At 55.6% G+C, this 26,413-nt stretch overlaps 1 protein-coding gene across 1 annotated transcript; it reads right to left on the reverse strand.

Moving 5' to 3' along the window:
• On the reverse strand, positions 1 to 26,079 carry RAB40B (RAB40B, member RAS oncogene family). The gene is made up of 6 exons (XM_045986398.1): positions 25,851 to 26,079; positions 5,789 to 5,849; positions 3,865 to 3,925; positions 3,195 to 3,272; positions 2,291 to 2,513; positions 1 to 1,039 (listed from the first exon to the last, which is right to left on the reverse strand). Exons 1-6 carry the CDS (start codon positions 26,017 to 26,019, stop codon positions 768 to 770), a joined length of 864 nt encoding a protein of 287 aa, XP_045842354.1. The 5' UTR covers positions 26,020 to 26,079; the 3' UTR covers positions 1 to 767.
• Between the last annotated feature and the right edge of the window lie 334 nt (positions 26,080 to 26,413).

Below are 26,413 nucleotides of genomic sequence, written 5' to 3' on the forward strand. Positions count from 1 at the left end.
GAGCCAGCCCACCGTCCTACCAAGAAACAAGTATACATTTTATTGTCGAGAAACATTTTCTCAAATAACAGTGTCCACTTCTTTCCTTACTGAAACGGCTCCGGGTGATCATTTCCTTGCTGGTCTGGGTCTGTTGTAACAATGTTGTGGCCGTTGGACACAACGAGAGATATCTTTGGCATTTTCTTCCCTTTGCTTCATAATTTGTGGAACATCTTGTACAAAAAATGTAGATTTACAGAAAAATATGCATATAAACCACTTATTAATTCCCAAACATGGTAAATAACATAGCAAAACCTGTATCAAATCCGTGTTGGACCCATCGGGCACCGTCTCCGGGAACTCGCACTTTGCTGTGAAGAGGAGGTTTACAGAAAGGCCCTGTCGGCAGGTCGAGGACTGAGGTCTCTCTCCCGTTGCCTCCCAGAGTCCCCGGAGTCACACCCGTCACACGCGTGTGGCCGCTCCTGGAAAAGCAGTCGTGTTGAGAACGAGCTGTGCTGCTGTCCTCCAGCAGAGCAGACGGCCCGTCCCCGGGACAAACACACGCTTAAAACGAGAGCTTCATGCACGGCCACAGGGAAACGTCGGTCGGGCTGTGTTTCCGCCGCACGGAGCGGCTCGGTCACCGCGACAGGTCTCACCGCGAAAGGTCTCACCGCAAGGCCGGCAGGTGCTTTCCCGGGCCTGGACCGGCTCCCGCGGCCCTCCGTCCCCTCCGCCCGCCCCGCGTGGGGCTGTCCACGTCTGTGCCGGCGCCGTCCTCAGGAGACCTTACAGCTGTTCCGGGGGCAGCGCTTGGGCGGGCTCTGGGGCGGCCGGGCGGCCTTCACTTTGCGGAGGCCGCTCCTCTTGTGTGCGGAGCCGGCGGCCACCGAGTAGGAGCGGCCATGCATCATCCTGGCGTTGAGGCCGCTGGCCATGGAGAAGGACTTGAGGTGACCCCTCAAGGCCATGGGCAGCGGCAGCTTGTCCACCAGGTGCACGGGCGTGCAGGACACCACGGCGCGGCAGCACAGGTCCTGCAGGCTGAGCACTGCGGGGGGAGGGGACCGGGCTCAGCGCCTGCTGTCCCGGACGCCAGGGCAGCCCGCTCGCCTCCCCGCCTTCCTTCCCTGGGACTCGGGCCACGCTCTCCACGCACTGTGCCCACGTGTGGCCCGGGGCAGGGCCAGAGAAGGCCCACCCTGCTTTAGTCACCTGGGACTGGGGACCCCTGTCGTGTCTCCCTCCAGGCCCGAGGAGGGGGCGGACCTGGAGTGCAGACAGTGGCCGGTGAAGTCCTCCTGCAGGACTCGCCTGGCCGCGGTTTGGGGTGAGTCAGCGAGGGGGTCAGGGATGACCTTCCCAACCACACCGCTGGCACCAGGAGCACAGGGACACGCTCGAGAGTGTGGCTGAGAAGCAAATGCTTCACTCTCATCCCCCCGACCCTCATGTGCATCAGGCCCCCCGGATGGAGCCCTCTGGGGCCCGAAGGGGGGCCGTTCCCAGACGGCCCCCCACCATCCCAGACCCCAAGGGCTCAGGCCTGGGGGCTCTCAGCAGACAGCTGTCTCCACACAGCGACCCTCGGTCGGGGGTGGCATGGACTCGCCGGGACACGTGGGGTTCCCACCGCGGGGGAGCGGGAGCACAGCACACTGAACCCCCCACACACACACCGAGCAAAGGGCCCTGTCCAAGCTGGCGGCAGTGCTGAGGCTGAGGAACCCTAACGGGGCAGAATCCAGTTCTGCTCCCTCAACCCTCCGCTGCCCAATTCAATAACTAGATTTTGTCCTTTTTTCTTGTAACGGTCACGCACTGCCAGGTCCCTGTGAGGAGTCTGTGATGGCGACGGTCACCGTCAAGACCCCAACAAAGCAGACGGAATCAGAGGACCCAGGGCTTCGGAGGGATTTACACCAAGGGGCCGGGTTCTAGGGCACCAGCATGCGCCTCTGCCTCTCAGGTCCCCTCTTTGCAAACAAGATGAGCTGAAAGTGAATCACGCCTGAGAGGACATGCGCTTCCCAAAACCGTGAGGTGACGCCTGGCCAGCCGGCCCTGGTGGGGGGTCCTGCTCTGCGGGGTGGTGCCGCCCCCCCTCACGGCACATACCTCCCCCCCAGCTCCACCCACGGGCAGACCCAGAAAGGGCTCTGCGAGCTTTCCGACAAAACTGTCCCTAGGGATCCCTCTCGAATGAAATGCATTCACCCTGAGGACGGCCATGGCAGCGCAAGGCGAGTCCTGGGGCGCAGGCCAGGGGCGGGGACTCTGGGACGGCCTCCCGGCTGCCTACCCTTGCTCGGCCTCCAGAGCCGGTCCATCCCGTGCCGCAGCAGCACGGTCCTGGCCAGCTCCGTGAAGGACTCGGTGATGTTGAAGTTGCACAGAGGGCTGACCTCGAAGAAGGTGACGCCTAGCCGCTCCGCGTAGGCCTGCGCTTGCTCTGTGGGGACCTGCCGCTTGAAGGCCAGATGCAGGCGGTTCCCCACCAGGATTTTAGGGACGCCAGGGGCGTGCTGAAGGGCGAGACAAAGGCAAGGGGGTTACTTGGACGAGCTTTTGGGGTTGCTGATGCCTTCAGTTATAGGGTAAGTGGCCTTCTCCCAAAGTTCACCCAGAACCTCGGGATGTGTCTTTGTTGGAAACAGGACCTTTGCAGAACGTAATCAGTTATGACAAGGTCACTGGAGTGGGCCCTGCATCCAGTCACTGGCGTCCTTGCAAGAAGAGGACACAGAACTCACAGCGGGAAAGCCACGTGCCGGCAGAGGCAGGGACTAGGGGGATGGTCTACAGGCCAAGGACCGCTGGCAGCCCCTGGAAGCTGGAGGAGGCCAGAAGGACCCTCCTCGAGAGCCTCTGGAGGGAGCCAATCCTGCTGACGCTAGATGTTGGGCTTCTGGGCTCCAAACTGTGAGAGCGTACACTCCCGCTGTTTGCGTCCACGCGTTCCCGCAGGCTGCAGGAAATCAACACCATGCGCACGGTTCTGACCGCATCGTGTCCCAGGTGCAGGCAGCGGCCCACGCAGCAGGTGGGGCATGGCTCCAACCCCCAGGGCTGGGCGGGGCTTCAGGTGAGGGCCCAGTCCTGTTCTGATAGGAGCACAGCCCCCATGTTGCTGAGGCCTCCTGCCCTGGTTCACGTGCCCCACCCCCTGCACGCCCACGTGGACGGTGCCTGGCACCATGTCGTACCTCGTCTATCTCCTTGATCCACCGGTCGATGCCGTCAAAGGACCAGCGGTTTGCGATGTCGTAGACCAGGATCACACCCTGGGGGAGAGGCACCAGGCTTACCAGACGGTTCAGAGGCGGGCACAGGGACCGCGCTGGCCGGTGTGCAGGCCACTCTGTCCTCGACCACTTTACTCATTTTAACAGAAACATACTGTTTTTGCTTATCTACTAAATGTAGTAGTTAAATAAGCGTTTCTAATGGTGTTTCATGAGCTCAGTACTCAGCCCTGTGATGTCAAGGTGAGTTGGGGTCCGTCCCCCACAGCCACCAGCGGTTGTAGGGACCCGGGGTGCAGAGGGACTGCAAGGATTGCCTCCTCCCCCGGAGCAGGCCCACCCGCCCGGGCAGAGCGCTCTCCTGAGCATGCACGGTCACACACGGACACGCACAATCATGCGGGCACACGTACACACGGACACGCACAGGCACGTGTGCACACATGGCCCATGTGCAGACACGGCACGTGCAGGCGTCCACGCACACGCACATGCGGGCTCTGAGGCAGGCTCACGCGCCCCAACACCGCAGGGCGCGCCCCCGGCCTCTTGCACCAGCTCCTGTGTGAGCGGAACCGCCTCCCGAGTGGGAGTTTCAGTCCGTTTGACGTCCTGGCTCAGGGGCTGTTACCTGTGCGCCCCGAGAGTAGGAGCGGAATATGGTACAAAATCTTCCCTGCCCGGATGTGTCCCTGGAAAAGACGTTGGAGGCCAGTGAGAAGAAATCACTGCTTCTTCCCGACAACCAGGTTTGGAACTCGAGAGCCATTGCGAGAACATTCTGTCAGTCAGTGGCCGTCCCACTGCAGACACATCCCTGAGTTTATCAAAACAAGGAACTGCCCCAGGGGTGCGGACACCTGGAGCGACTGGGATGGAGCTCCAAGCATCCAAAATCAGGAATAAAAAAAACCCAACATTCCCGTGGGATGGATTCCAGCAGCCTGTTCTCGTGGAGTGGCTCCGAGCACTGGTGGGCGCTGATTCCCGGCATCTTTGGTCAGGACAGCACACCTCTGCCTGGGCAATGAACACGAACACGCCCACAGGTGATGGCTTGGGGATGAGGGAGGGACGGCAGGTCCAGGCCTGTCCTCACTACAAACAGTGCAATTTCTCCCTTTTCTCCTGCAGGTGGTGACCTGCCCCTGCCTTCTGGGTCCCAGGGAGCCCCCTGAGGGAGGGCAGGGCCTGGGGCTCAGGAGGGCTGGAGGTGCTGACCGCTGACTGGTGTGGCCCAGGACGTGGGAGGAGCTCCTCAGTGCTGAGGAGCAGATCAGGGGACTCCCAGCACGCGGAGTTTCCGCTCTGCAGGCACATGGAAGCAGGCAGGGAGTCTGCGGGCGAGGAGATGCAGGGAGCAGCCCAGAGCGTGAATCACGAGCTTTCACGGGAGACGGGTGGCTGTCGTGGAGTGGGGCCGTCCCTGGACACGGGGTGCTGTGGATAGCAGCAGGCGCGGCGGGGGCCACGTCCGGGTGGCTTGTCCTCATGAAAGCCCGTGACGGCTTTCATGAGGACGAGCCACCCGGACGAAACACGCCATCAGGAGACCTCTCGCTGCTCAGGGGAGACATGGGGCAGCCTTTGGAGGCCGGGGCAAGAGTGGGCTGTGAGTGGATCCCTCGGAGGGTCTCAGGGAGGGAGGGAGCCAGGACGAGATAAGCCCCAAGCCCACGGGCCTCAGGGCTGGGCGGAGGTTGCGAGGCAGAGCCCAGGAGTCTGAGGACAACAAGTGAGAACAGGAGGCCCAGGGCTCGCTGACCCACAGGAGCGGGCAGCCCAGAGGACACAGGATGCAGGGAGGCCTCAGCCACAACCTCACACATCCTGGGGGGGCAGGGGCTGCGGGAAAGGACGGGTGCTAAGGGACATTGTGGAGAAAGGCTCCCTGCTGACGGCCCCGGGAAGGGACGGGTGGGGATGGCAGGAGGACAGGCTTCCCCACATCCCGAGGCTCGTGTGGCTCGGGGCTTGGTCACACTTGGGCAGAGAAGAGGGCCACGCAGGTGGCCCAGGAGAAGGGATGACACGGGGACAGGAACAGTGGTCAGGCAAGTTGTGTGGGGCGGTCAAAGCAGGAAACCCCAGTTCTCCTACTCCCCAAGGCCCCCTGGAGTTGGGGGGTGGGCAGAGGTCAGGAGGGTGTGACCCAAATCTCAGAGCCAGGGCTGCCAGATGGGGCCGTGAGAAAGACACTGAGTCCATCCAGACCCCAGGAGAGGGCCTCTAGCTCCCAGCCCCCCATGCCTGCCATGGGCCGGTCTCCATCACCCTCGGGCCCCTCCTGGAGCCAGGGAGGCAGAACGTCTCAGTAAGGCCACGTTCTGGACAGACAGACCCCAGGGACCCACCAAGGCCCCAGCGCTCCCTGCCATGGATAAAGCCTCGGTGGCCCAGACAAGCGGGTCACCACCTCCTGTGGGGCTGCCCTGGGTCTGCTGGGTCGGGGGGGGAGGTCCTCCCACAGGCGGTCAGGTGCGCTCCGAGCGCCAAGAGAGCCTCTCCTCCCGGGGCCGGCACGTCCTGCTGAGAGCCCGGGCGGGCCGACTCACCAGAGCTGCAGCTTCACCCTCCGGCCGTCCAGCAGGATGGTGGTGGTCTTGTAGTCGATGCCTGTGGGGGAGGGGGTAGGCCAGCTTAAGTGTTGCTGGCCTCAGTGACTCTCAAGCAAATGGCACCCGAGAGGAGAACGCTCCTGCGGGGAGAGAAAGGACTTCTCACCAGGGCAGAGTCACAGTTTTTGAGGTAGACGGACTAGACCTTGTTTTGGGTCTCCCTGGATTCCCATGGACCCTGCCCACGGGCCGCACTGCTCACTCCGTGGGGGCCTCCAACCTTCCTCTCCTCCCTCGGCCCCAGGGCTTGGGCGGCTCCGACTGTTGCCCGCTACCCCAGGTGTGGGGACACGGTCTCGGACTTCGGGCCCTGGACTGTTGGACATCAGGCCCCCCGTCTGCAGGCAGCTCTGGGCAGCCCCATGTCCGGCCCCCTCATCGGTGCGACCCTCCCTCCCGCCCTGGGCCTGCTCCGTCTGAGCTCCACTCCCAGGCTAAAACACTGAGATCGTTCCCCAAATTATCACACTAGAACGTGAAGTGAAATGTGTCGCATATAAAACGAGAGAGGAAGCATTACCTCAACGAGGTAAAGAAAATACGCGTGTTGTGTGCGTGTGGATGTACGTGGAGGCGGGGACGGGGGACCAGCCCCAGGTTGCAACTGGAAGTTTCTCGGTGGTGGTTACTTTGTTTATCCGAACCTTTCCCTAGTCTAAGTTTCTTCAATGTGCGTGCATTCTTTCCCTAAGATCAGAAAAAGCAATAAACATTTTTAAAAGGAAAAATATTCCTCCCCATTCCATCAGAAACCAATTTTCTGCTCCTTTGAGAAATCAGCCCTGTGTTGACAGAGCAAGTCCCCAGAAGGCTTCTGCCCCGTCTGAGGCCGAGCGGGCGTGCTCAGGGGACCCGGGGAGGGAGAGGCCGAGAAAGACACGGCGGCCATGAAGTGGCAGAGAAAGCAAGAGAGGAGGCCTCCCATCCAAAAAACACATCCAACACCATTTATGATCACAAGGACCCAGCCGGGTTTCGGGGTGCTGGATTGAGGCCATTTTTAGACTCACTCAGGAATGTCTCTCAGAGCATGCAAACCTCGAGAAGCCCAGCCTTGGAAACATTCTGGGATGTGGCCAGACTTCAGATATCTTGACTAGGAAAGCTGGATTAGGAGTTACAGATCTAAAGAGGAATGGGCTCCTGGGGGTCAGACAGAAGAGAGAGGAACCCCTATCTGGGGGCCTCACCCTGAGAAAGTCCTGGAACGGGTGTGAAATCTTACTCTCCACCCACAGAAAACCCCCACAGCCACGGCTCAGAAGGAAGCCCCCTGAATGCAGTCGAAGGAAGGAGCCGTTCCCCATTAGCTTGGCTGTGCTCTCTCGAAGGATCTTAGCACTTGGCCTTAGCTAACCCCCCACCCCGACACACCATATTCATACACCCTCCTTTTCTTAAAGGAAGTTGAGGGCTATGCGGTGTCCGTGGCGGAAGGTGACAACAAATTTGCTTCGCATTCTGAGGGCACGCTGCCAAGGTTTTAGGGCAGAGCATAGATATTCTGGAAACTGCTTAGGTCAGTAGCTTTGGGCTCTTTGAAATTACCTTTTGGGGCAACCCACTAAGGGCCTCTTCACAGTCCTTTAAAATCCTACAGAACTATCTGGAAGGCAACTTCAAATGCATTGGGTCATATGTGATCAGCATTGCCATATGTGATGTGAGACACACACATGCAATAAAACAGAGTACAAATGCCTGTAATGGAACATGTATACACACATATATTGAGTGGAATATATTATACAGAATACAATGTATAATTACATAATAAGTAGAATATATACACATATAATTAAGCTTACATAAACACATGAAGACATACACAGAGAGTAACTTCAAAGTTAATTTTGGAAGTATCTAAATTTCCCCTGGGGACACTAAAGGTTTTATACCATCTACGTAAAGCAACAAATGAGCACACTTGGGAATCTATTTTCGAGTCTAGAGAGAATGTGGCTTCGGCACGTCCGTTTCCAGACAGTAGAAGAGAGCTCTCACCATTCCCAGGCTGGAGAGGTTTTTCAGTTTTAACCTTTAGGACATTAACTCACTGTTCGAATTGGGGCCTTTGATGTCCCAGGTACCCTCACGTACCTTATTTTTTAGGTCCACAATAAAAACAAGTTTTCATAAATTTAAAAGAACTCATTCCTGGGGCGCCTGGGTGGCTCAGTGGGTTAAAGTCTCTGCCTTCGGCTCAGGTCATGATCCCAGGGTCCTGGGATCGAGCCCCGCATCAGGCTCTCTGCTCGGCAGGGAGCCTGCTTCCTCTCCTCTCTCTGCCTGCCTCTCTGCTTGTGATCTCTGTCAAATAAATAAATAAAATGTTTAAAAAAATATATAAAGAACTCATTCCTAATGGTCTTTTTAACTTCCCATAAGGGTTTTTTCCAGTTTTTTTGTTGGTTTGTTTTTGTTTTTTTTAGTTTTAGGTAATCTCTACCCAACATGGGGCTTGAACCCACAACCCTTGGATCAAGAGTTACATGTTTCACCAACTGAGCCGGCCGGGCACCCCAAGCACTCTAGGAGTTTTTAAAACTATACTTGACTTTTGTTTTCATCACTCACAGATGCACATGGTTTTAAGTGTCAGAGACTCAACACGGGAAAAACAGGACCTGATCCACAGCCCCCCAGCACTGCGCACCCATTTTCATCTTCTCTCCCGATCTGTAAGCAACATACTTGTATCCCTGCTTTCTGACTTTTCAGGGTTAGACATTAATCAAATTCCCACCATGGAAAGTGAAAATGAAAACCAACACGCTCCACGTGTCTGTCTCTACACACACACACACACACACACACACACACACACACACACACACAGTATAGTCATTTGTTGTCTTAGCTAGACCAATATCCAATTTTACACCAATGTGACCAAGTAAACACTATCTGCAGCTGGAACATGTGTTCATTTGTCCTTCACATACAACTTTTTGTTTTTACTGAAGTTAAAAATTGCCTTTTCATTTATTTGCTTGGTTTTCTCTGCATGTATCACTACCATATCCTTAAAATCTCCTGCAGTTATCCAACCCTTCCCTTAGTACTCCCAAACACGCAGGTGTTCCACCTTCTTGAGGCATCCTCTCCAGCTTCTGTCCCACTCCCTCGCAGACTAGGAGTGTGCTGTCTTCCTGGACCCTCTTTTCTCCTACTGTGGAATCCCACATCTCCCTCTCTGTTGGTTTACAACTTCATTTTTCTTCCTGAGAAGGGTGTGTGGGAGACGGTTTTGAAGACTTTGCCTGTCTGTAGTGTCTGTAGTCGCACTCATTCTTCACTGAGAGTGGAGGGGCACACAAGTGAGGTAGCAAATAATTTTCACTCAGAAATGTGCGGGTCTACCTTCTGGAGTTCCTGTTGAGAAGTCAGATGTCACACGGATTCTTGATCCTCTGAAATGTAATCTGGTCTTTCCTCGGATAAGGTGTGGAGGGTCTTTGCCTTGGCCCAGTCTGCTGCAGTCTCACTACCGCGGGGCATCTTCATTGTTGGACTGCCTCTCAACAGGCTATTTCAATCTGATAATGCGAACCTTTGAATTCTGGGAAATAGTCTTGAATTACTCACTTTGTTCTTCCTGCTGGGGTTTTGTTAATAAGATGTTGGGCCTCCTGAACATACTTCATGATTTTCTTACTTTCTCTTATTTTGCATTTCTCTTTTTTTCTCAACGTTCTAGAAAATGGTCTCAGTGTTCTTTTATCCTCCCTTTGAAATTATTTATTTTTAAGATTTATTTATTTGACAGACAGATCACAAGTAGGCAGAGAGGCAGGCAGAGAGAGAGAGAGGAGGAAGCAGGCTCCCCACTGAGCAGAGAGCCCGATGCGGGGCTTGATCCCAGGACCCTGGGATTATGACCTGAGCTGAAGGCAGAGGCTTTAACCCACTGAGCCACCCAGGCGCCCCCTCCCTTTGAAATTCTTATTTCTGCCATCACGTTTTAAATTTCCAAGATCTTTATTGTTTTCAGATTTCTTTATTTCTCTTTCTTTCAGATTTTATTTATTTATTTGACAGACAGAGACACCAAGAGAGTGGAGAGGGAGGAGCAGGCTTCCTGCTAAGCAGGGAGCCTGACACAGGGCTTGACCCCAGGACCTTGGGATCACGACCTGAGCTGAAGGCAGATGCTTCACCACCACCAATGGACCTACCCAGGCATCCCTCAAATAAATAAATAAAATATATATATATTTTAAATGGGTTTTTCTCTTTAAGTTGTGGTTTTTTAAAAATATTTTATTTATTTGACAGAAGGAGAGATCACAAGTAGGCAGAGAGGCAGGCAGAGAGAGAGGAGGAAGCAGGCTCCCCGCTGAGCAGAGAGCCCGATGTGGGGCTCGATCCCAGGACCCTGAGATCATGGCCCGGGCCGAAGGCAGAGGCTTAACCCACTGAGCCACCCAGGCGCCCAAGCTATGATTTTCTAACTAAATCTCAAATTAGTGGACATCAATTTCAGAATTCAGACTTTAGGGTCACTCAGAAGTTTTCTTATCTTTCGTTTGTTTTTCCCATAACCTTGCCCCCATATTTTCATTTGCTCTTTTAATTTTTTCATTTAATTTTACATTTTCCTCCTGAAACTGCACTTCAGAAATGATAGCAAGGCCTGGTTTGGGGCAGTAAGGTGAACAGTCTGCTTTCTCTCATTTCAGTGCCCCGTGTGTTGCTAAGCCTGTTTGCTCTGAAGATATAAATTCACAGCTCGATCCCAGGACCCCGGGGTCATGACCTGAGCCAAAGGCCGATGCTTAACAACTTAGCTACCCAGACATCCCGTTCTCTTTCTTTTTAAAAAAATATTTTATTTATTCATTTGAGAAAAAGAGAGAGCACATGAGAGGGAGGGAGGAGAGGCAGAGGGAGAGGGAAAGCAGGCTCCCTGCTGAGCAGAGGGCTCCATCCCAGGACCCTGAGATCACGACCCAAGCTGAAGGCAGACACTCAAACATCCGAGCCCCCGGGCACCCTGGATTGCTCTCTTTGGAGACTTTGCTTCTGGCCATGGCTGCACAGGTCTTACCGGCCCAGTCCTCCTGCAGATAACAACTCTCAATGACAGAAACAGTGTAAAGACCAGTGGCCCAAAAACACCAGAGAGTGACTGGCTGTGTGGGGAAGGGGTTCTCCCCCACTTTCTCTGGTATCATACCTCGCAGCGATCATACAGTTCGGGTTCCCCGGGGGAAGAGGATCTGGGACGTGAGCTAATGGACGGAAACACAGATGGGGAAAAAGAGCAGTAGAGAACCCAGAAAGGTTCGGGCACCAGGACCCAGGCTGGCTCAGAGGAGACCTACCCTCCAGCTGTCAGTCAGGTAAGGCCGTAACCTCCTGTCTGCTGAAGCTGCTTGGAGCTTTTTAAAATTCAACGTAGTTAACATGTAGTGTCGTACCGGCTTCGGGAGCAGAATTTAGTGATTCATTCCTTACATATACTACCCAGTACTTATCCTGACAAGTGCCCGCTTCAATGCCCATCACCTACTTCCTGCAGCCCCAGCCCCTCCCTCCAGCAGAACTCACAGCTCTACAGTTAAAGTCTGTTGTGGTTTGCTTCCCTCTCTGTTCTTATCTATCTTGTTTTCCTTTCCCTTCCCCTATGTTCCTCCATCCTGTTTCTTAAATTTCCCATTAGTGAGCTCATATGATAATTGTGCTTCTCTGAGTGACTTAGTTCAGTCCGCGTCAGCCCCTCCAGTCCCACCCACTTTGTTGCAAATAATGAAATTTCATTCTTCTGGGGGGCGGCGTGATATTCCATTATACACACGCACATATGTGTGTAAACAGTACACACCTATATGCACACACGCGATACATAGATACATGCATGGCACGTATAACGGAATATAGTATATGTGTACCCACACACACACACACACACACACACCCCATAGCTTCTTTATCCATACATCAGTCAGTGGACGTCTGGGCTCTTTCCATAGTTCGGCTACTGTGGACGTTGCTGCTATGAACATTCGGGTGCACGTGCCCCTTCGGATCACTACATTTGTATCTTTGGGGTAAATACCCAGTAGTGTGATTGCTGGGTCATAGGGTAGTTCTATTTTCAACTTCTTGAGGAACCTCCATGCTGTTTTCCAGAGTGGCTGCCCCAGCTTGCATTCCCACCAACAGGGCAGGAGGGTCCCCTTTCTCCACATCCTCGCCAGCATCTGTCGTTTCCTGACTGGTTAATTTTAGCCATTCTGACTGGTGTGAGGTGGGATCTCACTGTGGTTTTGATTTGTATTTCCCTGATGCCGGGTGACGTGGAGCACTTTCTCATGTGTCTGTTGGCCATCTGGGTGTCTTCTCTGCAGAAATGTCTGTCTGTGTCTTCTGCCCATTTTTTAACTACATTATTTATTTTTTGGGTGCTAATTTTGATGAGTTCTTTATAGATTCTGAATATTAGTCCTCTATCCGCATTGCCATTTGCAAACATCTCCTCCCATCCTGTCATCTGCCTTATAGTTTTGATGACCGTTTCCTTCACTGTGCAGAAGGTTTTATCTTGAGGAAGTCCCAGTAGTTCGTTTTTGCTCTTGCTTCCCTTGCCTTTGGCGACGTTCCCAGGAAGAAGTGGCTGTGCCTGTCGAAGAGGCTGCTGCCCGTGTCCTCCAGGATCTGGATGGCTTCCCGTCTCACACTGAGGTCCTTCACCCATTTGGAGTCTGTTTTTGCATGTGGCGTAAGGAGATGGTCCAGTTTTGTTCTTCCGCAGGTGGCTGTCCCGTGTTTGAAGAGACTGACTTTTTTCCACTGGACGTTGTTCCCTGCTTTGTCGCAGCTGTGCTGACCGTCGAGCTGCGGGTCCGTGTCGGGGCTCTGTCCCGCCCACTGCGTCTGTGTGTCCGCTTCCGGGCCGGTACCAGGGTCTGTGTGTCCGCTTCCGGGCCGGTACCAGGCTGTCCTCTGCTGCTGACTTTTTTGTTTGCACCAAAAGGGTCCAGTTTGATAGAAAACCCACAAAGCACCGTGAATGGAGAGAGGAGCAGAGAATGTCTGACCTACAAATCCTGGAAAAAGCTACAAAAGATACATTTCAACATCTTTCCAAAGCAAAGTACAACGACCTGGGTCTCAGCACTGCACTAAGTGGACAAGCACCGAAAAGCTCGACAATCGCGACCCATCAGCCAGCCTGACGCAGACCGAACTCAGTCACTGTGCAGCTGGTGGTTCCCTCCGCGCTGCCCTCAGGGAGGCTGACCCTGACCACTGAGCCCCGGGAACACACAACCCGAGGTCTCCACAGGGGCCTGTTCGTTGAGAGCAGCGACTGCCCACCTTCTCCAGCCCGTAGGCTTAGAGGAGGGCGGCACCTCCCTCTCCCCCGCCGTGGAGACTCTGGGATGGGACGGGGCAGGGCGAGCAGGGTGGGATGGAAGATCAGGCTGGAGGAAGCGCTGCTTCCCCTGTGACGTGTGCCTTGGTTTCCCCAGATGGGGAAGGGGGGAGAGGAGATGGGTCAAAGCCACGGGGCCACGTAGGTTCCTAACTGTGAAGGCCCCACAGGGAGGAGCTCTGTGGGATCCAATCCCAGCCTGACAAGCAGCAATTCCCTCGTGCTCCCCGTGCCTCGGTTTTCCCCACCACTGGAGGAACGCACTGGCCACGGCTGTTCACAGACCGTGTGCCAACTGCCGGCGGCGACCTCACCTCGGAGAGAGCCTGGCCGATCCCCAAGCCCCCGGTCTCCAGGGACGACCTCGCACACAGCTACGCCCACCGCTCACCAGCTCCCCTGCCCACCGCCCGAGTTCCTCTCCTCACGAACTTCCTCACCCAACCATTGCTCTCACCCCTGCGTTGCTTCCTTTTCCTCCCTACTCAGTGTTTGCTCCTCTTTACTCGTTATCTCTCCGCCTCCCTGACGAGGCTGGCCCGTCCGCTTCAGCCCGCGAGCACCAGCGCGCTGGCATTGCTAATGTCACGGTCAGGATCGGAAGGTGTAATTCTGTTGGCTGCACAAAACGAATTCAACACAAACTCTGTCCATCGAAATGCAAGAGAAGCACGCAAAAGCTCCTAGAACAAAGCCTGTAGGAATGCTCACTGAGTCAGAATAACAGAGAAGAGGAAATATAATTTTCCTTCTTAAAACAAACAAAAAAGGAAGCGTCAGATGCCGTTCGCTCCACTTTTAGCTCCGCGCGAGGAGTGGGTAATTTAGCTCGGCTCACGCAGCACCGGCTTGTGTCTATTTTACGGAGTGAGCGGGCGAGAGTGTCTGCCGTCACACAGGAGAAATCTCTTCTGGTGCAAATACTGGTTAAAATCACTTACGAACACATTCATCTTCGAGCAGCTGACTTCTGAGAAATGTGTCCATGCTGAATGAAAACATCAGAGAGCAGACCAGTGATCGCCAGAGGCTGGGAGGAGGGGTTTCCCTCTGCACGTGGTGGCGGCTGGACAAAATTGTGGACGTACTAAATGCTACTGACTTACTTTAAAATGGTTCATTTTGGGGCGCCCGGCTGGCTCAGTCTGTGGAACGTGTGACTCTCGATCTTGGGGTTGTGAGTTTGAGCCCCATGTTGGTTGTAGACATTACTTAAAAATGAAATCTTGAGGGTTGCTTGGGTGGCTCAGTGGGTTAAAGCCTCTGCTTTCGGCTCAGGTCATGATCCCAGAGTCTTGGGATCAAGTCCCCCATCGGGCTCCCTGCTCAGTGCAGAGCCTGCGTCCCCCTCTCTCTGCCTGCCTCTCTACCTACTTGTGATCTCTGTCAAATAAATAAATAAAATCTTTAAAAAAAAATAAATTAAATCTTGAAAATATAAAAATAAAAATGAAATAAAAATAAAATGGTCGTTTTATATTATGTGAATTTCACCCCACAGAAAATGTATACATGTGTGTCCTTCCCAGACCCGGGTCTGCTTGGCTCTTTGGATTGGAGGACAGTCTGCTAGACAATGCTGGGTGCCTCGCAGGGCCAAGGGGTGGGGAGGGTTCTGGGCGGGCGCCCTGCTGCACCCACAGCCATGGCCAGCACTGGCCCCTCGGGGCGCCCTTGCATTTCTGGATGCTCTAAAAGAAAATCACATTCTAGACAGGGATCTGAACGGTGCTCATCACCTTTACAGGAGGGACGCTACTGAAATTAACACCAACTCTCTCCCTGCAGATCTCCTTTTTGAAAAGCATGATCCCGGAATCCTTCTCTTTCCTCAATTTTCTCTTTGAAATGGCAAAGCAGTGGATTCAGGTGCCCCCAGGTGAGGGACAGTCCAGGGGCCTCCAGTCTCCTCATGGCCTGGCTGCCCCAGCTCCCACTTCTAGAGGCCCTGAACTACTCATTCCCTACTGTGGGGGCTAAATCTTCCCACCTGCCTGGCAGGGACAGGACCACCACCATGCTACCTCGGCCCTGGGCACCCAGTGCTCTGTGCTGACCAGCCGCATCCAGGAACACTGAGTTCTCAGCGTGGGGCCCGGTGCCCCAGCACGAGTGAGATCAGGGCATAGCCAAGAGGGTCTCTGGACCGCTGTTTGGGTGTGGCCAGACAACAGCCCTCCTTCCAGAGGCCCAACACTTTTAAATCACGGGGCTCCCCTCACTGTGTCTCAGGGTCACCCCTGAACTTGGGGCACTGCTGGAGCGTGGACTCAGACCACCGCCAGGGCCTGCAGGTCCGGCCAGCAGGGGCTCCTCCCTGCTCTCACAGGCCTGCCGCCCAGGAGACACAGCGGGGAAACCCTCACCGTCCCCGAGGGAAGGAATGGGGCAGCATCTCCAACGTTCAAGGGCACCGTTCTCGATGCTGTTTGCACTGTTTCTGTAAAGCCCACTTCAGCCAGGGGCTGCCCACCTGGCCCATGAGGCACTGTGGGCTGAGGCCAACACCTCCGGTCTGGGACACTCTGCTCACGTTGTCGGTCAGTTCAGTCAGCCAGCGGCACTGTATTCTAGCCCGTTCCCACCCCCTGGGGCTGCATGGGTCCCCAGAAGGAGCCCTGAGCCTCCCGGTCCAGCCTCCTACCCCTGCAGTCGCAGAAGATGCAGTGAGAGGACAGCTTGGGGAAGGAGATGCCCTCCTCAGTGGTCGTGCCCATGCCCGGCTGAGTGACTGCCCCACAGGTAGACAGTAAACCGTCCACCTGTCTGTGCTCCTGAAGACGGTTTAGGATGAACCACCGGGAACTGGGAGTCATTGTCCCCACTCACCTGAGAGAGGCCTGGGGCCTTATTATACAGTAAAAACTATGGTGTCAGGCACGAAGCATCAGAGGTGCCTGTGTGTCACTACAGCTAGAGGGAGAGGAAGTAGGGGACCAGCCAGGGAGGGAAGGGCACATGGGGGTCCCTCTGCTGAGCAGTTGTTATCACAGGACAACCAGAAAACAGCCACACCGGCCTCCTTGAAAAGCGCACAGAAGCGGCAGACGTCTGGGCGGGCGGCACCAGGGCTCTGGGATGGAAGCTGGGGGAGGCCACGTGGCTCTGCGGGGCACAGAGCACCCACAGCCCCAAGCTGCCTTGGGTCACCAAGCCGGACACCTTTGTGAGCAGTTTCCTGTCTGAGGGAAGAGGGTGGCCCTTCTTCGGCTGGACCAGCCCACGCCACCATCCTGCTCAGCTGGGAGGTACAGTGCGGACTCAGCCCAGCCTTGGCCAACATCATTACCAGCTGGGCCCCAAGCTCCAAGACTGGGCAATTTTTCTCACCGAGGCCATGGCCATCCCAGAGACCACAGCAGGGCCTGGGTGACTCCCAGGCTTCCCCATGCCCAGTGGCACATCCTTTGGGCCAAGTGTGATGAACCCAAGACAGTGTGGGAGGGAAGGATAGGGTCCCATGAGTCATCTCATCTGGCCCAGGAGGGCCAGGGGCCAGCTCCTGGTGATGGCCACCTGCCAGGGGAAGAGCAGAGGCTGAGGGTACTTGACCACTCAGGAGGCAGAGGCCAACGGCAAGGTCCATTCCCTCCCTCATTCAGACCTCGCACAATGGCAGCCACCAGCAGCTGGCCAGAAGATTCCAGGAAGGGTTCTCCCTGGCAGTCTTGGCAGTGGCGGAGGCGGGGGGCAGTGTGGCCCTGCCCACACCTCAATTTCAGACCACTGGCCTTCAGAGCCAGGAGAGAACAAACATCCCTTGTTGTTAGGCCCCCGGTTCTGGTTGTGTTACGGCTGCATCTGGAAACGGACGCGCACAGCTGCATTCCCGTACCGCACTCCAGCGCCCGCCTCACCCCGCCCACAATCAGCTCCGGGCCAGGTGCAGATGCCCAGCCTCCCAGGTGGATCCCAGGTCCGATGCCTCTGGCTTTGCCTCTCCCAGACGTCTAACCGGCATGACACTATTGAAACCCAGGAGGCCATGGTCTACCTTCCAGAATGAACACACCACTCTAGACTGGAAGAAATAGATTCTACTTCCAAATGAATTTTCTTAGTCTAAAAGAGAATTGAAGGGGCACCTGGGTGGCTCAGTGGGTTAAGCCTCTGCCTTCGGCTCGGGTCATGATCTCAGGGTCCTGGGATTGAGCCCCACATCGGGCTCTCTGCTCGGCCGGGGGCCTGCCTCCTCCTCTCGCCCTGCCCCTTTCTCCTCTTGCTTGTGCTCTCTCTCTCACTCACTCTCACTCTCTCAAGTAAAATCTTTTTAAAAAGAGAGAGAGAATTTAATGTTCTTCACATTTACTAATTTATTTTCCCCATTAAGATAATCTTTCAGAGGGCACCTGGGTGGCTCAGTGGGTTAAGCCTCTGCCTTCGGCTCAGGTCATGGTCTCAGGGTCCTGGGATTGAGCTCCGCATCAGGCTCTCTGCTCGGCGGGGAGCCTTCTTCTCCCTCTCTCTCTGCCTGCCTCTCTGCCTACTTGTGATCTCTCTGTCTGTCAAATAAATAAATAAATAAATAAAAGATTAAAAAAAAGATAATCTTTCAACCTTCTGTATTAGGGTTCACTAGAATTTAATATGCATATTTATGATTCTCCCTCTGTAAATTTCTTTTCCTTTCTAACCAAACAAAATGCCATGTGTCATGAGTCACAGTATTGTTCAAATCCACAAGCAAACTCGGCTGAGTCCCATTTTGGGGAAGTAAATCCATTAATTTTTGCCTGCAAGAGGAGGGCACACACAGCCCACATAACCCCAAAACAGCCTGAGGTTCATGTTCATCCAAGGAAGCCCCAGGACAGTGGTGATGACCTTCGTGGCTCTCCACCACCACTTTATGGGACTATCTCCCAGGGGACGACCGTTGGCAGGTGGTTTCAGGCATGAAGCTCAGGTGTCCGTGGAGAGATTGGGAAGCCAGGCTGAGTCCCAGCTGGATCCTGCTGCGACAGGTGGCAGAGAGGCCGCTCCACCGGCCCAGGGCACCTGCCTTCTCCTACCGTGCGGGTCCAGCAGCATGGCAGCCTCCCGCTCTCCCCAGCGGCGTCTCCCAACACAGTCCCGGGTGAGTTCCCCACGAGCCAAGGACATGTGCCGGGCTGCTCACAGCCTGGATTCCAAACTGTGCGCTCCGCTAAACAGACCTGAACTCCTGGAACGCAGGCCTGCTCAGGAAAACACGGACCACATGGCCAGCTTTCCGCCCTGGGGCTGGGGTCACTGGAAAAGTCCTTGAAGGGTGACCCCATGCTGTGAGCAAATGAAACCATCGAGAGCAACACGAGTCGCTTGAGGTTGGACGAGTCTCTGCGCGCAACCAGAACAAAGAGTCTGCTTCCCCACAGAATCCCTCTTCAAACGGTTCATACCGCACTCTGAGCCACAGAAACAACGCACACCGGGTCTGCGTACGCGTGTACTTACGTACACAAACACTGTGCGCGCGCGTGTGCTCTGCCCAGGGAGTATGTTATGTAGACACGTATCAAACACTCGGATATGCGGTGCTCCTGAAGTCTGTGACAGGAGAGCCCTGTTTTCTCTAAAACCTGTAGCTGGAAAGTCTCCCGCCGCGGGGAGCGCGCCTCACCTCAGTCGCTGGCGGGGACCAGAAGGAAGAAGCGATCGCAAACCAGAAGACACACGCCGCAGAAGCTAGACCTCCAGTCCCGGGGGGGTGTGGGGGGGCAGGCGGCACCGCAGGAACCCAGGTGTTTACAAACGAAGGGGTAGTGACCTGCTCCCAGAAGCCCAAAGGGTGGCGGCCCCGCAGGGATGGGCAGTGGCGGCGCAGGCCAGCGTGGGCCAGTCCCCATCGCTGCAACGGCTCCCACAGCCTGCGGACGCGCCAGGTCTTGGCTGGAATCCGGGGGCAGCTCGGGGAGGAAAGCAAAAGCGAGGACCTTCTGAGGACGGTGGCCCTGGAGACCTCGGTGCTGTCTCGTGCACTGACTGCCTTTCCCGTGGTTTTATTTGTGGATCTGCTAAACCAACATCTCCGATGTTTTTAAGCCCCATCCTCTGGATACGGCAACTTCTTTCAGTTTTTGCTTATACACAAGTCCTTCTCTGAGGCTAATTAAGCTGAAGAAGCCAGGGAAGAAAGCATCAAACAAATGCTTAAAAAAAAAAATCTCCAAATGGGAAATCAGCTCACAGCCTGCGATGGGAGTGACGGGTTCCATCGCCTCTAACCTTGCTGCTTCCCTTCACCCCAAAAGGCCTGATCGAGGCGTAAGCCGGTGTCCTACAGCCACTGCGACACCCAGAGCTAGTGACAGGGGACATGGTGGGTGCTTGGTGGGTCTCCAGCCAGAAGCTGACCCTCTGACCCTCTGCCCAGCAGGAACATGGCCTGGCTGGATCTGAGCCCCTCCTTGCCCATCACCCCAAATCAGGGTCACCTGAGTTGGAGTTAGAGGCTGGACGAAAGGGGCCGTCCCCACTGCAGGAAGGAGGCGCCCACAGGACACGGGGAGGTAGAGCTTAAAGCTGGCTTTTCAGGAGAAAATCCGATACGAAGGCAGTTTTCTTATCCTCAAATACATGGAAGCACTTATGACGTAGTTTAAAAAACGGATACATTGAGGAAAGTTACCATATGCTCTCGGTGGCCCCACGGGAGGTAAGGAAGCAGAAGAGGGTCTCCTTCTTAAGGAATCACACTCTAAAGAACTGGAAAGGATTCGCCGCCTCTCAGTTCAAACTTGAACGTGACGGCTTTATAAATCGTGTTTCGAATCTTGAACTGGTTGCCAAGGGAAACCACAGAGTAGCAGCGAAATCAGCAAATCCCCCTCCCTCTGAGGAAGGCAGCGGGGGGTGCATGGAGCTCCTGGCAGAACACTGGTCAAAGGCAAACAGAAAGGGAAAAACCCCATAACAAGGTCACTAAGGAAAAGCATTTTGATGGTTCTCACAGGGAAGAAAAGCCACTGCTCTGAGCCAGAGGAGCCACGGAGTCAACCACACCAACCACACTCCTGCTCTCACTCACGCTGTGTGATCTTGAGAGTAACCCACCCTCTCCGGGCCTAATAACAACCTGTCTCAGGAGACGGTTCTTCCACGCTCTCACTGAAGGGGGTGGCAGGGTTACTACTGGCTGTTAGCAGAAACGCAGCAGAGGAAGAAAGATGGGACCTTCCTGCTGGCAAAAGGAAGCTGGAGATGCAGCCAGGAGGAAGTAAGCAGAAAACAGTCTCTTCGGGGAAAAGTTGGGAGGCAAGAGATTGTAGAATTTAGTGTCCATTTCATCTTCCTTCCTCTCCCAGCAACCAGAGATGGAAAGGTAGTGCCGTGCTGGAAACACCAGGCCAAGGGGAGAGACCCTCACCAGCGAACAGGGAGGAGGAGCCCAGCAGAGGCCGGGACGTCCCTCTCCTCACAGAGCTGAGCTGTCCAGGCCTTTCTCTCACCACTTCTACCTGGGAGAAGAGGCCGAACAAGGTACTAACCCTCCAGATCCCAGGGAGGCTCCAGGCCAAGAGGCCCAAAAGTGGGAGGTGGGTCCCTCAGCTACTCCGCATATAGCACTTTTACAAAACGTCGTAGGAGGAAAAAGAGACAAAGAACCCAACCTGACAGGAAACATGACCCAGGAACAGAAGGACCTTCATCCCAGTTACTTCACGCAATGGAACAATTTAACGGAGTTGGCAAAGTAAGAGACGTGTTAATGAAATAAATTATTTAAAGAAAAATTTTAAAGATCTATTTACTTATTGGAGAGAGACAGCACAAGCGGGAGGGGCAGAGGCAGAGAGACTCTCAAGCTGACGCCCCACAGTGTGGAGCCCAACTTGGGGCTCGAACTCATGACCCTGAGATCACGACCTGAGCGGACACTGAGTCAGATGCCCAACCATGCGAGCCACCCAGGTGCCGCATTTAAAGAAATTTTTGAAAGTTGTAAATGGGGGCGCCTGGGTGGCTCAGTGGATTAAGCCGCTGCCTTCGGCTCAGGTCATGATCTCAGGGTCCTGGGATCGAGCCCCGCATCGGGCTCTCTGCTCTGCAGGGAGCCTGCTTCCTCTTCTCTCTCTGCCTGCCTCTCTGCCTACTTGTGATCTCTCTCTCTGTCAAATTTCTGTCAAATAAATAAATAAAATCTTAAAAAAAAAAAAAGAAAGAAAGTTGTAAATGAGGGACACCTGGGTGACTCGGTTGGTTAAGCAACTGCCTTTGGCTCAGGTCATGTTCCTGGAGTCCTGGGATCGAGTCCCGCAATGGGCTCCCAGCTCCACAGGGAGTCTGCTTCTCCCTCTGACCTTCTCCCCAACTCATGCTCTCTCTCTCTCAAATAAATAAATAAATTCTTTAAAAAAAAAAGAAAATTGTAAATGAAAACTGTAAAAGTCAGGAAAAAATTGCAGAACACAGCAACATCATTTATTAAACTAACAAATAAGTTAGAAACAGTTCACTAAAATAAAAATTACCAACAAATACGAAAGGCTTGAGATGCCCACAGAAATTCAGAAGAGAGAGACGAAAAGGGCGGCAGCAGCATCACGGCGCCCCAAAGGTATCCACGTTGTAATCCTCAGAACACGTGACTCCAGGAGGTCATGTGGCAAAGGGGAGTGAAGGCTGCAGAAGGAATTAGGTTTGCTAATCCGTTGACATTTATCTTTTTTTAAAGATTTTATTTATGTATTTTTTTAAAAGATTTTATTTATTTATTTGACAGACAGAGATCACAAGTAGGCAGAGAGGCAGACAGAGAGAGAGAGGAGGAAGCAGGCTCCCCGCAGAGCAGAGAGCCCGATGTGGGGCTTGATCTCAGGACCCTGGGATCATGACCTGAGCCGAAGGCAGAGGCTTTAACCCACTGAGCCACCCAGGCGCCTCTAGGTTGACCTTTAAGTACAGAGATTATCCTGGATTAACAAATGGGCCCAGCACCATCACAAGGGCTCCTGAAAGCAGAAGAGGGAGACCGAGTCAGGCTGGAGGGGTGCAGCGTGAGATGGGCAGCTCCTCTATCGCAGGAGGGCTCTAGAAGCTGGAAAAGGCAAACAAGGCAGACTCACCACGGGCACCTCCAGAAAGGACACAGCCCTACCAACACCTCAGTTTCATCCCAGGGCTCGGTGGCCCTCCAGAACTGTCAGATAATAAATTTGTTTTAGGCCACTAAGTTGGTGGCAATTTGCCCAACAGCAATAGGAAAACTGACATAAACACCAATCAATGTAACAGATGTTTTAGGGACATGAAGTAAATTTCCCTGAAATTAAACACAAAATCTGCAAATTCAGAGTGCACCGTGTACCAGAGGTTCAACTCCAAGCATCCAACTTTGAGACACGGTCCGCTTAAGCTGAGGGTCTCTGAAGAAAAGGCAACTCATCCACAAGGAGAGACTTTCTGACCTCAGGCCCCGAGGCAGCTCAGAGGGAGCAAGAGAGCCCAGTGGAGGCCATGGGAGGAAGAAAGAATGTGCGGCCTAAGGATACTGGCTAACCCGAGCGAGATACTGTTCACAGGTAGACAGCGCACAGACATTCTCAAACATGAACACATACTCATGACCCCTTCCTGGAGAATGGCCGGAAATGAAATGTAGCCATTTGGAGGGACAGCAAAATACAGAAGTCACAGACACAGTGGTGGTCAGCGCCGAAGCCAGGTAAACACCTAAGACTGAGGGACTGCGGACACTGTACCCCCAAACCGTGGCAAAGTCAGAGCAACAGGGCATGCGCACTCGGAGTGGGGGCGTGGAAACAGGAGGCTGGAAATTCCCTCCCCTTCCTCGAAGTATTATTAATAACAATACTGACAATGATTCCAACTTCTTGCAATCTCCTGAAAAGTGCCTTTTTAGCCTAAATCCTCCCTCTGTGTTGAAGAAAAACCTTTAGAAGAAAGTGTTAACTAGTTGCTTGAACACGTGCTCAGTTTGCATATAAAAGAGAGTAACACGACAGAGGGTACCCAAGCCTCTGTTCAAACAACCGGCGCTGCCCGCATTCCGGCCATCTGCACACATCCCTCGCCCACTGTAAGGACTCAGAACTCCAGCTTGTCCCCGCCAGGCACACAGTTTTTAAGAGCAGGTGCTTTATTTGTTCAATGTCTCTTCCTCCACCTGCTGCACCCGCGGCCCTGGGGACCCGCTGCCCTCCTAGCGCTGAAGCCCCAGAGCTGAGCTGTCCGCCCTGGGGCTCTGCCACACCCCTCACAAACCAAGTGTTGGCCAGATGTCGCTGCTGAGCATTTGAAATGCGGCTAATACGAACCTTTCATTTTATCTCATTTTCATTCCTTTAAATTCAAAAAAATCTCACGTGGGGGGCGCCTGGGTGGTTCAGTGGGTTAAAGCCTCTGCCTTCCGCTCAGGTCATGATCCCAGGGTTCTGGGATTGAGTCCTGCATCGGGCTCTCTGCTCTGCAGGGAGCCTGCTTCCCTTCCTCTCTCTCTGCCTGCCTCTCTGCCTACCTGTGATCTCTGTCTGTCAAATAAATAAAATCTTAAAAAAAAAATCTCACGTGGCTGATGGCATCACCTTGAATAACACAGATCTGGAACTGGAGACACAATCCAAATGCAATTTTCACAAGTCCCTTGGGTGACTCTCGCCCTGGCAACCCCAGGAAGAGTTCAGGTTCTTGGCATCAGTTCTCCAGAACCAACCCAAAACTCTCCCAAACTTTCTCCCACCCCCACGCCTCCAATCTTTTTTTTTTTTTTTAGATTTTATTTATTTGTTTAACACAGAGAGAGATCACAAGCAGGCAGAGAGGCAGGCGGACAGAGAGGGGGAAGCAGGGGCTTGATCCCAGGACCCTGAGATCATGACCTGAGCCGAAGGCACGAAGGCACGCATCTTAAAGGCCTGTCCCAGGCCATTCCACTTAAGCTGCTCACAGGCGGTGCAGAAGCCACAGGCTCCCTCCCTCCACTGGCTCTGCAGACCGACTTTCTCTCTTCACGTCCCTCATCCCCGGACAGCCCGCCTTGCTTCCCGCCTAACCTTCGCCCTGCACCCCCTGCCCCTCTCGCCTCAACCCAAGCTGATCCCCCAGTGAGGTCCCTGGACCCAGAACTTCCTTCTCTGCACTTTCCTCTCAGGTCCCTGCTTCCTGCTCGGGCAGAAGCGCACCTGGGCTGGCTTGAACATCAAGACTGGACTCCCTGGGCTGGCTTCCTCCGTTTCTGGAGAGCCCAACCGCAAGCCCAGGAGGCAGAAAGGAGCAAGACCCTGAGCAGTCAGGTGTGCGCGGGAAGCGTGCCTGGAGCCCCTAACATGGCAGCGAAAAGGTGATCGCCGGCGGAGACCCTTCACAGCCACAGGACCTGACTCTTTGCCTCCTGCTGGCCCAGCTTTCTGCCCGCCTCACTCTCCTCTCCTCTCCCCTGCCCTTCTTTGCTTCCTAACGTCCACCCCGTCTTGGGGCCTGCGGCCCTCAAACCTCCAACTTTAGGGACCCTCTGCCCACTGTCCTCAAGCTGAGTCCTCCGCCGCCCCCGCCCCGAACCCACACTCCTTCGCTTTCTATAGCGCTTCCCTTCCTCGCCCTCAGGCCGCACTCTCGAGGGTCATTTGGGTGTCTTGCCGTCCCGGGCCTTTTCGCCGGGATGAGGAGCCCCTTGCACGCGCCAGGAACCCGGAGAACCTTGCGGACTAGTTCTCTTGCTGCCACTCACGCTCCCCTTCGATCTCGCCACGCGCAGAGCCACCACCTGGAGCCTCTGCTCGCTGCGCCCGGATCCCACGCGCCATTCCGTCCCGCCCCCCCCACCCCCCACGCATCCTTTCCAAACGCGTCGCACGCGCTAGTGGCCTCCTGGCTGGGCCCACTCACAGCAGCCCGGCCACCTCCTTCTCAAACTCCACCTGCGTGATCCGTGCGTTCCCCTCCGCCTCGCCGTCATCGGGGTCAGCCTTGCCCCAGCATCCTGCTCAGCCGCTAGCTCCCGCGGGAGGCGGTCCCTGGTGAGCCTATGGAGGACGCTCTGTGCTCCCCACGTGCGGAACTGGGGGTGCAGCGGGGCATTCCCTCCAAGCGCGGGCCCGGCTCACGCAGAGGGGCGGGCGGTGGACCCCGCGCTCGATGATCCGCGGCCCTTCGCGCGCTCCACAGCTTCTCCTCTCCGCGCCGGGTCGGGCTCGCTCCCGGTCCCTGCACCCCCAGCTCCTCGGCGCGCTACTCAGGTGCCTGGGTCCCGCTCCACGCTGCCCACCGTGCGCTCCCCCTGGTCTCCCATGAGCTCTCTGGCCCGCAGCGCCCTCCCCTGATCCCGGGTGCGCTCCCTGGCCCGCCGCGCCTTCTTCGGCCCCAGAGCGCTCCTCCGGCCCCTCTCCTCCCAGCCCACTGCGCGCTGCCCCGTGCGCTCCCTGGCCCTCCGCGCGCTCCCCGGGTCCCTTTCAGCTGCCGGCCCCGCTGCGAGCTCCCTTGGTGCCCCCGGAACTCCCCGGCCCGCCGCACACCCCCAGGCCCCGCCCCCACCCCACCCCACCCCCAGCTCGCCGCGCGCTCCTCCGCCCCCGGGGCGCTCCCCCCGGCTCGTCGCGCGCTCCCCGGGCCCCCTGGCGCTCCCCGCGGCCCACCGCGCGCTCCCTGGGCTCTGCTCGCCGATCCTGGCCCCGCGCTCACCCGCCGGGTGGCCGTACGGGGACTCGGCTGCGCCATCCTGCAGGCTCGCCAGGATCTCCCCTTTGCCCACGTCGCTGTCGCCCACCAGCAAGAACTTGAGCAGGAAGTCGTACGCGCGGACAGGGCTGCCCAGGGTGCTCATCGTGCCGCCGCCGACGCCTGCGCCCATGCCCGGCTCGCCGGACGGCGCGGAGGCGGCGGCCGGCACCGAGGCGCGAGCGGACCCCGCCGTCCGCAGATCGCCGCGGGCCAGCGGCCCCCGCAGCTGACAGCGCGTAGCCCCGCCCCGGCCCGCCATTGGCGACCCGCAGTTGCTAGGGCGGCTGCGCGCACTCATTGACTGAGCTGCCCGTCCATCTCCCTTTCGTCCCCGCCTCCAGGCCATGGTCCACCCGCCCCTGCCGGGAGGATCTGATCTTCGCAGCCGTCGCCAGGTTGGGGGCGGGGACCAAAAGTGACGTTGTTGCGGCCACAGCCAATGAGGTCCGGAGGCGCGTTGGGGCGGAGCCAGGGGGCGGGGAGCGCAGGGGCTGGGCTGGTTCTCCAACTGCTGTGGAGCCGCG

This window comes from Meles meles, chromosome 18 (assembly GCF_922984935.1).
Source record: "Meles meles chromosome 18, mMelMel3.1 paternal haplotype, whole genome shotgun sequence".
Taxonomy (NCBI): domain Eukaryota; kingdom Metazoa; phylum Chordata; class Mammalia; order Carnivora; family Mustelidae; genus Meles; species Meles meles.

Bases quoted from the DNA above. Each gene is read 5' to 3' on its own strand.
- RAB40B (XM_045986398.1), bottom strand. From the start codon at position 26,019: ATGGGCGCAGGCGTCGGCGGCGGCACGATGAGCACCCTGGGCAGCCCT. The intron at 2,514-3,194 runs GTACGACATGGT...CTCGCCCTTCAG, and splicing joins GGATCAAGGAGATAGACGAG to CACGCCCCTGGCGTCCCTAA. The intron at 1,040-2,290 runs GTAGGCAGCCGG...CTCCCCCCGCAG, and splicing joins GCTCTGGAGGCCGAGCAAGG to TGCTCAGCCTGCAGGACCTG.